Below are 13,028 nucleotides of genomic sequence, written 5' to 3' on the forward strand. Positions count from 1 at the left end.
CTTCTTACAAGCTAAAATACCCCTGGTCCTTGTACTCCCCAATCATCCAAAGGCTCTTGAATTCTCTCTCCTTCACTGGCCTGCCAGAAAATAATGATTTGCTCCACAGGCAATTTCCACAATTCCCTCAGTGCTCCCCAATCCACTAAATTGTCCTAAAGGCCCATTGTGCCTCTACCCAGCACTGAATATATAAATATCTATATGTAATTCTCAAATATAAGACAGAACCACAACCAAAGACCAGTTCGGTTATCTGCCTTTGGCCATTTACTTTTAAAGGCAGGAGTAGAAATCAAGCAAGGTGAAAATCAAGTCCACATTTACTTTGAGAGACTGGATTTTACATGGACAAGATTGATCAAATAGCTGAAATCTGTCCTTTCCGACCTATCCAGTTTGGGCTGCAATATAACCAACCTTTCCTGTTCTCCTCATTCTTAACCATTCTTCATTCCTCATTCTTGTTGTCTCATGGTGAACCACCGTTAGGTAGGAATCTAGTAAGTGCTTTTGTCCCAGTGATAAGCCTGGTCCCATTCAGGGAGCCGGTAAACCACAGCAGGTGTAGCTCATGGGGTTGGGACTCACATCAGATCAGGCTAGAGGTATTGTCATAGACTGTTCCCAAGCTCTTAATTCCTCCTTGCCTGACATCCCTCTGACATGGGTAACTGAACCCTAAGTCCACGGACTGCCAGAGCACAACGACTGGGTTCCCCCTATGGCCCGAGCGTGAGCCCAGCTGTGGTCTCTCAGAGGGGCCAGGAAACCTCACTCTCCTCTGAGGCAACTGATAACTGGCTTGGCCCAAACAGAGTCCTTTGGATGAGATGACAGAAGCACAAAGGATGACAAATCATGACAGAAACTAGAAATCGGAGAGTCATCCAAGGACAGGCTCCCAGAAAGAACCGTGAAAATAACTATTAGCCACTCTTAACCATCTCTCAGTCTGAATCCCCTCTGCCTCACCTTTGAGAATCTGATAAAAGCTACTGCTCCTCTACCCTGAGAAAGGACTGCATACACGAGCTTCTGAATCTGGCAGTTCACAGGGTTCAAAGGACCCTTGAAATGAGACAATGTGGACATCTGCAGACTCAGGCTAACAACCCTAGGTGCCTGGAAACAGGTTTCTGAGTTCAACACCCTTGACAGGAGATTTTTCTTTTTTCAAAATGCAAAAGGAGCTGTACAACTCACATAAACATGTGTTCATCCTAAAATAGCCATTCAACACTAAGGTATAAACAGAAGTGAAAATCACCTAGAACAACCCACAGTCTACATTTTAGCACATATGTGTGGCTGGATGTCCTGCCAGAGGTTAAATCCATGCTTCTATCCCTGCTCTGGTGAGAGTCACTAAGGCCCAAGGACATTGTTTCCTCTTCCCCTCAAGAGGAACAAGTAAGTTTTCTGTCTCAAAGATCTACCTTTAGAGGGAAACTAAACCCCAATGAGGCCAACAAACCAGCTGCGCAGGAAGGCAGCTGGTTGTCTGTCTGTGGGAAGGGTCACTAGGAAGAGATGGCCAGGGGTGAGGGAGAGCTTTGGGGAAGCCCCCCTCACTGAGAGACAATGCTAAGGGAGGGACCTGTGCCCTCAGGTACCTGGAATGACCAGCCAGCCCTTCCTCTGCTGGATACCTGGGGCTGGGAAGAGGCAGAACTCTGGCTGGGTTCCAGATTCTCCAAGAGGCAGACCCCTGGGCAGTGGGGTCCAGCCCCTCAGATGATACAGGAAAGACAGGAAGGGAGGCGGCGGGGGGTGGGGCGCAAGACGTGATGCTGCAGCCCAAGCCAGACATATCAGAGAGGGGCCACACATCATGGCCGACTCCCTGTCCCTCCCACCCGGGGTGGGGGGCAACCTGGCTCTGCCAGGCGGGTGAGGCACTGTGTGTGGACAGTGAGACCGTCAGAGAGTTCTTCCTGGGTGCAGCCTGACTTCACCCTCATATGCCAGATTCAGATTCTGCTGTCAAGACTTCATTCCTGGTAGTTTCTTAAACCACCCAGCCTCCCCTTCCCCTGGGGCAGAGCTGCCATCAAGATCACAGGGCTCCACCTCTGATTATGACTTATCTCATGCCACTGTGGACTTTCTTGAGTTTTGGGGGTTTTTAATGTCATCAGCTTGGGGCAGGTGCCCTGTTGCCAAGGCAACAGGGAGCAGGGCCCAAGTTCATCAGTGCAGTTGGAGTAAACTCCACCTGGGCAAACTTGCACTGTGTCCTTGGCTCCCCTCCATCCAGCGGTTACTCCAATGTAAACACCCTGCAGCTTTCCTCTCCTATTTTGTTCCTCTCCTCACACAGTCCTGGCATATTCGGATATGCTCCGAAGTTCACTGGCTACTTTGGCTAACGTTTTCTAGTCTTACTGGCTAGCCCTGATAGTCTCCTCTTCTCTAAAATGAGATTCCCTTCCTTGTGGGTGAAAAAATTCTGTAGGTAAGTGTCAAAATTAAGTGTGCCAAATCCACTTTCGTCACATGTCTTATGCGATGAACATGTTCACGTGGTAGTTACACTGGAGGAGGGGTGAGAGTATCCCATAGCAGGCCCTTCCATGAGCTAAAAATAGACATATTTAATGTGTGTGGGGGCATTTCCAGAGTGGGGGCGTTGTTTCTCTCTTTCTTTCCCCTTCCTCCCTCCCTTCCTCTTTCATTTCTTCCTCCCTTCCTTCTCTCCTTCCTTCCTAGTTTCTGATCTTAGAGAATTTCTCTTAAAAATAATTAGGCAAGAGGCACCTGGGCGGCTCAGTCAGTTAAGAGTCCGACTCAAATCATGATCTCGCGGTTCAGTTTGAGCCCCACGTAGGGATCTGTGCTGAAAGCATGGAGCCTGCTTGGGATTCTCTCTCTCCCTCTCTGCCCCTCCCCTGCTTGCTCTCTCTCTCAAAATAAATAAGTAAACTTAAAAAAAATTTAAAAAAAGAATAATTAGGTGAGAGGATGGAAATGTGCATTCCAAGATGTTTACGAAAGCATTGCTTACAACACACACAGGGGGAAGGCAGCAGAAGTGTCCAATGGTAAATACTCCTGCAGCCATTACACCATGATTACATATACACCCATCTGTAATCACTTGGAAGGTTGTCCATAATATATTAACTAAAAGTACATATGGTATTTTATATGGGAATACATGTGTGTGTCAATTCAACAGTATTGACAGGAAGGGAAACTCATTCTATGTGGTAGTTGGATATGAATCATTCAGAGAAAAAACAAAATTAAACCTCTCAGAAACCAAACAGAAAATAAGTCTCCAAGAAAAGGATTGAAATTTTAAAAATACTGCATGTAAAACTTTAGTGATAATGTCAAGATTGGGATATTATGAACAGAACTTAGGATAAAAATGCAAACCCTCATATTTAACTCCTTATTCTTTTTGACTCCAATTCACCAAAATAAAATCCTAGCAGGAACCTTACTGTGGCTTTTAAAATAGAGTACATAGCACCTAAGGCCCTTGGCATCCTCAAATCTTTGTCATGAAAACACTAAAATCTTCATGAATCCCCAGTTCACACACACCACTGGGGCACACGCTTTCCTCCATAAATTGGACTCAGGATGAAGGGCAGGGAACCACAAGGCCCCCAGTCAGCTGGCAGGGCCAGGCCTGCTCAGCAGCCAGGAGCTCACTCCCAGCTATTATTATCCAAATTTGTGCCTCAGCAAAATCCCTACCCCCATCTACCCCAGACCTTCAAGGGTGCGTGCAAAAAAGCGGGAGCTGTGAATGTCAACAGTCAACTACAAAGAGCAGGCTGAGGCCGGGGTGTGAACAATCAAGGAGAATGTCACAATACCCAGGCACCTGTCAGGGGCTCCTCACTCTCCTCCTCAGAGGCAATTTTCTTTTAATTTACACATGGTTCCAGCAAACTTGGTTATTCTATTTCCCAGAGGACGATCGAACCAAAGTAGCATATAAAAGGGGAAGGGGTGTGAGGACTGCAGGCTGTGGGAAAATGGTGGCCCTGCTGGAAGAGAGCTACCTGGGAAACTACTGAAGACACACGTACACACCACCACTCCTACTACGCACACACAAATGACTCACACACTAAGCCGGTTCGGCTGGGGTGCCTACTGTGCGCACGCGCGCGCACACACACGTGATTAAGCTGAGGCTCCTCATCTTCCCACCTGTTTCCCTTGGCTTTGGAACCCCACCTCTCTGCTGCCATTCTTTTTTTTTTTTTTAATTTTTTTTAATGTTTATTTATTTTTTTTGACAGAGAGAGAGAGAGAGAGAGAGAGAGAGAGAGAAAGCATGAGCAAACATGAGTGGGGGAAGGGCAGAGAGACAGCGGGAGACACCGAATCTGAAACAGGCTCCAGGCTCTGAGCTGTCAGCACAGAGCCTGACACGGGGGTCAAACACACACCGCGAGATCGTGACCCGAGCCGAAGTTGGATGCTCAACCGACTGAGCCACCCAAGCGCCCCATCTGCTGCCATTCTGTCTCCTTCATGGCTTCCCTTCCTCTGTCTGCCCAGATTTCATCTTTGCCCTGTCCTCTCTTTCCTCTACCTGTGTGACAGGGCACAAACTCCAAGGTGACAGGGCTTAGCAAGTGGAGACTGTGGAGAAAGGAAGAGCTTGCACACCCCCACAGGGAGCGGCCCCTACCTCGCTGCTTGCTCCAGCTACTCTCGTTGCAAGGGACCATGGGTCTCAGCTTGCTGGAAAGTGTTTTTTTTTTTTTTTTTTTTTTTTTTTTAAAGAGGGGCTGGAAGTTTAGGTGAAACTGCCTAAGTTCTAAAACATTCATAAATAAAAGCAAACATGTGAAAACATTGGTTGGGCCAAAGAAAACTGTCAGTCTGGAGTGGCTTCTACATGCCCCCAGGAGACCTGGTCTCTCCAAGTCATGGCTTCAGGAACAGTGAACACAGAGTGCCCCAGCAGGGGGTCTGGACAGAGTCTCTCTTAGGCTCAGATCCTGAAATCCACTTTCCAGCAGTACGTAGTACCCAGTCAGCCTTTGGGGACCTCCAATGACCTCCATGCACCTCAGAGACACCCCCCAACTACCCGTCCTGCTCTGTGACCAGCTTGTCCACTTGTCTGGGCCTTATTCAGTCCCATGGAGCCATCAGCTCCACGTGGTTACCTCCCAGGCCATGCTGTGGGCAGGCCATGTCATGGGCCTTTGGCACACTTAACCCAGGGGGAGATGAGATGTTTACGTGAATGAACGCATGAATGGATTAGTGAATAAGGCATTCACCGAACTACCCCAGGCAGACTCCCGTGTGTCCTGGTGGGGTCTTCCCTCTTCTCCCATCGCCGTGACCCACTCTACCAACCCATCACCTGCTGTTTTGGCTTTGCTTCTTCTTCCCTGGGCCAACACCTTCAGGGTGCCACCCTCAGACTTTTATGGAGGTGAAATGGCCTGAGTTGCCTCCCGGCTTCGTGCTTCCATCAGCCTCCAAACAGGGAGTGTCCAAAATTTGTGCTCACTAGACTCACCCAGGGAACTTGTCAAAAATGTAGATTTCTGGGTCCCATTCCTGTCAAAATTTGGAATTTTGTGCCTTTTTTTTTGTTTTTGGAATATGTACTCTTTACAAGTCCCCAGGTCCAGTCTGCTCAAGGTGCTCAGGAGACCACACTTGGCAAACACTATCCCAGACTGTGGTCCTTCCAAGACATAAATATGCTGGTGTGTTCCCTCCTTCAGTGGCTCCCCACAGCCTTCAGGACGTCACGTGGGGATGGAGGTGGCCCCAGCCTTTGTCCACGTTAATAGCTACACACAGGTGATTAAACTGGTCCTGCTCTCTCACTGCCTTTGCACACCATCTCCATCTGCAGGAATGCTCTTCTCACCTTCCTCCACGGCCAACGTCTACTCATCCCTCAAGGAGGTCACCTCTGCTGGGGAGTCTTCCCTGAACTCCCAGTCTAAATTAGCTTCTCGTCCTCTATCCTCCCATATCACTCTGCCATAAATGATCTCTAATCCATTTTATTTAACAAACATACTTACACCAATCACTATGCGCCAGCCACTGTTCTAGGTGTTTTATAAACATGACCTCACTTAATCCTCTACTAACCCTATGAAATAGGAACCATCGTTATCCCTATTCTACAGATGAGGAAACTGAGGTATGAAGAGGGTAAATGATATGGCTGAGATCACCTAGCTGGTAAGTGGCAGGACAGTGATTTGATCCAGGCAGTCTAACTCTTTAGCCATGTTCTTACCCCCTCTCACCTTACATGGTATCGCCTCTTACCTGTGTTAGCACAATGCAATCTGTATTCCAAGTGTCTGTCATGATTCTCTTCCAGTAGACAAATGGCTCCTGTGGCCTTTGAGGGATTAAGCTACCGGCCCAGGATCTAACCCGTGGTGGAAACTCAAGGAACATTTGCTGAAGGACAAAGTTATACATACTCATGGCACTGGATCAACCAAAAAAGGTAAAATTCATGAAACTTCTAAGCTTTAAGAGACCTTAATCAGGCCCAATGACCTAATATTCTCCTCTTTGCAGAGCAATGCTCCAGAATTTGCACACTATGCATTCCACCTCTGTATGACACTGACCTTTTGGCTGTTCCACCTTCTGCCTAACTGGAATTTGTCCCCATGGTCACCTGGGCCAACAGAGAACAGGTGTGACTCCTGCAGAAAAGGTTCTTCAGATATTGAAGACAGCCCTGGCTTTCACGACTGCAGGTAACTTTCCCTCTTCTGCCTGGGGATCTGAACCTCTAATCCGTCTTCGGAATTTCCTTCAGAATCTGCTCTGGTCAACTGGGGCTCTGCCCAGGAAAATTGCCCCCAGATATAGGTGCCATGTGCCCAGTGTAGACTGGTTGCTATCTCGGCCAATGAAGTCTAATCAAAACCAAATAAATGTAAGATATATTTCAAAAGCCTCCTCCCTGACAAGTGGTTAAAAGGTCACAAGGCTCGGCAGCCTGTGGGACACCAAGAGCCCTGGTTCCTGAAGATGGTATGTGGTAACGGGACTCCGTGCTATTGCTTAAAAGGTTTACACTGACTATGCTTCCATAAGCCAAGGGTTTCCCTGCAAGGTGTCTGTTCTCACACCAGCATTGCAAAGCAGCAATTAATTCCATTTTACAGAAGAAACACAGGCTCTGAGAAGTCGAACTTGCCCAAGGGCACACGGCTGGTAGGTGTCAGAGCAGCATTCAAATCCAAGGCTGTCATTCCAGAGCCTGCGCACTCCTGTCACACTGCCATCTTGGGAATGCTGGGTGGAACATGGTGAAATGAGCATAAAATAAGAATTAAAGAAAGGCTGAGCCAAAGCAAGAAAATGGACGATTACAAAAGAGCACAAAGAGCAGAAATATAACTAATCTAACTAATCTAATCTAACATAACTAATGATTAGAAAATAACTAATCATTCACAAGTCTTCACGTCCTGGTCCTCTTGCCCAGTTGCACTAACGGAGTGCCTTAATTTGAGAAGTAATTTTTCCACTTGTAAACATTTTAACCAGAACTAAAGATAGGCATGCCTTACTTGTTCCCTTCTACAATTCAAACATCAGGAATTTCAGAATTTCCCTATTTCCAAATTCAAAAGCATCAAGGACTTGGAAATACAAAATGAATGATTTTCATTAGAGGCTGTTAGCATTAACGCCATTTAAAAGAAACATATTCTGAGAAACTATGAACTGTGTCTTAACCTTTTTTATATCCTTTCCATGCCACCTCCACCCCGACACTGTAGAAAAATGCCCAACACACATAAGCACTTAATAAACATACCCGGGTTCACAGACCCACTTTCTGCACCAAGAGGAAGAAATGCTTATTTAAACAACATGATTTTTAAATTGTAACCCGGGTCATAACTTTCCCATATTCAAAACACCAGAAAAAGAAAACTATCAACAAGACAAAATACGTGATCATTGCAGAAAGCAAATAAAACCATACTGTTCACTTAACGCATGAGAAAACCTACGTTATGTTTGACTGCCTCAAAAATATTACCTAAAATAGTTACGTGTGCTAATTTGGCATTCAAAAATTAGTCAAAAGAAATGATGAAAAAAAGTCCATATAATTTAGGGTAGGAATGAACACACAAGCGTTAGTCAAACATATACCTTCGTATTATCAATTAGTGCCATTCCTCACACCATAATAACCAGCAACCCGCGACGCAATTAAATAAAGCAATTAAACTCCATTTCCACAGAAATGGGTAAATTCCAAAGTTACAGTTTACCTAGAAGTAGAACAGCAGTAAGAACATCCATATCTTAATATCTTCCCGAACTCCGATGTAGCCAAGAATAAAGAGCTCAAACCCAGGCAGCCTAATTTACTCTGCAAAATTTTCCTTAAAAAAAAGTATGGCTGAAAATTGGCTCTCCTAAAACAGAAGGTACTTTCAGAAGAGTTATATAAGCAAAACACACTGGCCAATTCAGTGACGTGGAAACCACCTCATGCAAAAGAAACGCAGCAAACACAAGTAACCCACATTCATGTCTCGGGACCCGTCAGCTTCTCAGAATAAAACTCAAGGTTGATTGTACCCTCTTACCTCTCCAACCAAAGGAGGGAAAAATTTTTCATGACGAGTTATGAACAATTAAACTGCCGAGGGTCCTAGCACATGTCTTTTTAGAAAGGATTCGTATGTTATGGTTCATTAACCATCTGGACTATCTTTAAACTTCCTATGCCCACCCTCTCTTGACCTCGTTTCCTATTCTGGAAGGATAAAAGGAGTATTTTTAATAGTCTTTAGTATTAGAGATAGCCTGTCACATGTACCGGACGTGTGCATGGAGTATGTCACATGGAGGTGTGTCAGGGAAACCTGCTCAAAGCCTCCTCACTTCAAACCACTTATTCCAAGTGCCAAGTCTGTCCCACGTTCCCCAGTGCACTCAGAACAACCCACTTGCTGAACCACCTGCTCTTCTTTCCATCATTCAAACGGCAACAGAAACGCCACCTCCTCACAGAGCCGTCCTAGGCAGTGATGGGTGCCAACCACTTGTCTCCCACCCATCAGGGTGAGCTGGTATAATGGAGGGAAGGCAGGTGACAGCAAAAATAAATAAATAAATAAAAAATAAAATGCCAGTATCTTACATTGTCAGCTTCAAGTACACAGCACCAGGAGAGGGAATTAGGATCAGCCTGTTTTTTGGAGCAGGTGTAGCTCATTCATTCGTTTAATAAACAGTCATGAAACACCTACTGTGTCATTGGCAGTGCAACTCCTAAGGTATAGAGGGAAACAGGACATGGTTCCCTGCTCTCAGAGAACACAGAGTTTTATACATATATATTTTAAAGTTTATTTTTCAGAGAGAGAACACGCACAGGTTATGAACAAGCCAAAAAAAAAAAAAAAAAAACACACATGCACAAGCAGGGATGGGGTGGAGAGAAAAGGAGACAGAGAATTCCAAGCAGGGTCTGAGCTGTCAGTGCAGAGCCCAACTTGGGCCTCGAACTCACAAACCATGGGATCATGACCTGAGCCGAAACCAAGAGTCAGACACTTAACCGACTGAGCCACCCAGGTGCCCCTGAACAGACAGTCTTGTTGAAGGAAGAGACACAAGAACTGAGCATTAGAATACTACATGGTTAATGTAAGGAGGGGAACAGGTTTAGGGCATCCTGGATGTGCATCAAAGAAGCACCAGACCAAGTTAGGGGTGAGGGGGTTATGGAAGGTTCCTAGAGGAGAAAAGGACTGAATGAACCATGTGGAGAAAAGGATGGGAGGGAGGTGAGGAGGATGGCACTCCAGACAGAGGGGCTGATGGGATCTGGGCACAGAGAACAGAGTAAACATGTAGAGAATGCCAAGTAACTCAGCACTGCTACAGCACAGAGATCAAGGGCGGGGCGGGGGGGGGGGGCAGGGGGGGTGCCGGGTGGAGGTGGAGCCTAGAGGGCAAAGAGCCTCCCAGACACCACTGGCCACAGCTGAGGGGTTCCAACCAAGGACGTGCCAGGGCTGGATCTCTGTTAGAGGATGGCCACTCTTGGGGAGCAGTGGGGTGCACAGATTTAGGGCCCAGCCTGAGCACAGGCTCCCCGTGAAGGACAAAGTGTTGGGCGGTGAGGTCTGTGGACTGACTTCATCGGCCCTGCTCTTCCTCACCACACAAGACTTCCCATGCATGGTCCTTGCTGCCCCAGGAGACAGAGTTTGGTACCTAATTCCCCCACCCTCTCCAACAACGGCAGCCCCACAGTTCACCGAACATAAAACAGACACCCGAGGCTCAAAGAACCAACCAGCAGCCAAATATCCCTGCTCAAGCCGGGCCACTCAGTGTCTCTGCCTTGGGAATCCAAGGCAGAATAACTGGGCAATTTAGTTATCTGTGCAAAAGCCAAAGACGTATCATGAGGCCTAGTGAGCACTCTAGTTCCTTATGGCCAAAAAAGACACTCAGGACAATGCTCTGCAGTTTGGGATTTGTACTCACAACCATTCACCATCAGTACCAACAATAAAAAGACTCATTTGTTTTAAACTGCATTGTTCATTTGAAAAACAAAGGCTTTGGGGCCTACTTGTTTGCTCCCCACAAGGGCCCTCTATTTCAGAATGAAGCCCCCTCCCCTACCACGACCCAGTGACACCAGGCGATACTCACAGAACTGCAGGCTGAGGCTCACAAAGGCCAGCAGGGCAGCCAGGGCCAGCAGCAGCAAGAAGCGATTGCGGAAAAGCATTATTATTCGTTCTGTTTTCCTTTCATGGTTTCACCTCCAATGGGGAACACATCCTGTGAATAAAACAGAGGCAATAAACATGTGTTCTGAGGTGGAAAACCAAGTTTGTCAACTGAAAATAATCCAATTAGCCCAGTCCTCCAGCAGGGAAGCGGGAACCCTAGTCAGAGAACAATAGCCCACTGTTGATTACGTCTTTGCCCCCAAGTAAGAGCAGCCGAGAATGATCCCTTCACGTTAAGAGGAGGAAACCAATTCGTGAACGCTTCATTGATCTGACATCAAAAGAAAATGAGATACTTTCCAGCATGACCTTTCCAAAGAAAAAGGTAAGGAAATTTATCGAGCACTTACAGTGTGCCAGACAGACAAGTGTTTACTGACCAGCACGTACTCACCCAATGCTGACAACCAACTTCTACATCTTCAACCTTTTTTGGTGAATATTGGGCTAATATGATCCTGGTCTTTTTAAAATTGTAATCCTTAACCTGAATGCCAGTCACTGTCACACGTCCCGCAGTAATGCCTTTGGGGATGGCTGGAGTGTGCCAGAGGACTCGTCCCTACACTCATAGCTCCATCTGCTAATCAAAGGCCTCTTCGCATCTGGACCGGTGACCCTATTTCAGCGACGTCCACTGGTCTTCCCAAAGCCCCATTCCACCCATTCTTATTTCCTCTAACCACGTCACAGCAGTGCAAAAGGGCGTTAAAAAAATGGTGAATGATGGGCACTGGTGAGAAAAGTGAATGCTGGCTCTAGGTGGTAACCCATCAGTCTTAGACATTCAGTTTATCTCCTGATTCTCTCTGGGGTTCCAGATAGAACTTGAAAACCACACTCTCCTCAGAAAAGATTCAACGTGGTACAGTAAGAGGACAACAAAAATTTCAAACCTTCTCTTAGTGGCGGCATCTTTTCCTCTTTCGGATACAATCTCCTTCAGAGCCCCAAGAGACGCAACCAGACAAAACTCATTTACTGATGTGGGGAGGGTTGCATACCCTTGCGAATAACACAAACTAAAAGCTATTGAATTGTGCACTCTGGGTGAACTGGATGGTATGTGAATTTTATCTCATCTCACCTATTTTTTTAAAAAAGTGTATTGGTAGGGAATGAAGTATGATCCAGAGCGCTGGAGTCCCTTATCTCCCAGCCCCTAACCCCAGCAAGGCCCTGCAGGGGATTTTGGGAACCACTCCTTTAAAGAGATTTGTCAGACTTTCTACAAAAAGAGAACATTTGCTAAAAGACTAACAAAAATACATTTGCACCTCACAAGTGAGCCTGTACTTTGACAACCAGCATCTCTGTTAACAAACAGGTCCCAACCTTAGACCTTCAAATAAGCACTGCTTCTGTCCCTTTAGTCACCACCCCTAACCAAGGGCCAGTGCCTAGCGTCCCAAAATGACCTGCAACGCCTCCTGGGGACACCCCCTCCCTGCCTTGGAGGGGACTCATTAGACTCACAAGTTTAGCATCATGGCTAAAACAGCATACTACCCTGGCTGATCCCACCCCAGATTTAATGTATTTGGGACCCCAAATAAATGTTCTCTGTTTCCAAAATTCAAACTCCTCATAAACTCTACCTGAGAGGGTCTGAAAAGACACGCGTGGATCTGAAAGCAGCTCAGCAGAATCTGTGCTTGGTGAGAGGCAATGACTTCTGCACTGAACCCCCAAGGAGGGTGAGGTCACAGTAGGAGACAGAACCTGGGTCCATTGGACTATAGCACTACAGGTATTCCTTTCTGTGGCAACAAGGAGGGTGAACCCTTGATGCTGATAAACCCCAATCCCAGAAACAAAGTGTTAAGCCTGGGTGGCTCTGGGCCACCTTGACCTCGGGGGGTGTCTTTGGTAATGCTCAGCTGATCGTTCAACAGTAAACCTCCCCATAGGAAAACAACCTAAGGAAAATCGGAGTCAAGGTTTCTGCCCTCCACCCTAGATAGCCTCTACTGCCTGGCCCAGCTCCCCAGGGGATGAGCATGGAAGGCGACAACATTCACCTACAAACACTGGCCACAGTGTTTTCAAAATATACCCTACGTGGGCAGAATAACAATGCTCCCTCAGCCACCCTTGCAACCTAGGTATGAGCCCCTTGGCAGCCTTCTAACTTTGCTCTGCTTCCCCAGAGACCAGGAACTTCTTTAAAAAAAAAAAAAATTATTTTTAAAAGAGAGAGCACGTGAGGGGGCAGGGGCAGAGAGAGGTGGACAGAGGATCTGAAGCAGGCTCTGCACTGGCAGCAGTGAGCCC

The 13,028-nt window shown here is 46.7% G+C and overlaps 1 protein-coding gene across 6 annotated transcripts in view; it reads right to left on the reverse strand.

Annotated features, from left to right (window-relative positions):
• Positions 1–13,028, reverse strand: part of PXYLP1 (2-phosphoxylose phosphatase 1) — a 78,020-nt gene that overhangs the window by 31,126 nt on the left and 33,866 nt on the right. For 4 of the 6 annotated variants that reach the window (XM_060638800.3, XM_060638803.3, XM_060638801.3 and 1 more), the window contains one exon: positions 10,672–10,803. In XM_060638800.3, coding sequence (XP_060494783.1) covers positions 10,672–10,750 — 79 coding nt within the window. In that variant the 5' untranslated portion in view covers positions 10,751–10,803. Of the gene's footprint in view, positions 1–8,264; positions 8,398–10,671; positions 10,804–12,352; positions 12,444–13,028 lie in introns of those variants that run through there. The other 2 variants (XM_060638802.3, XM_060638805.2) reach the window with 2 other exon arrangements.

Source organism: Panthera onca, chromosome C2 (assembly GCF_046562875.1).
Source record: "Panthera onca isolate mPanOnc1 chromosome C2, mPanOnc1 haplotype 2, whole genome shotgun sequence".
Classification (NCBI taxonomy): Eukaryota; Metazoa; Chordata; class Mammalia; order Carnivora; family Felidae; genus Panthera; species Panthera onca.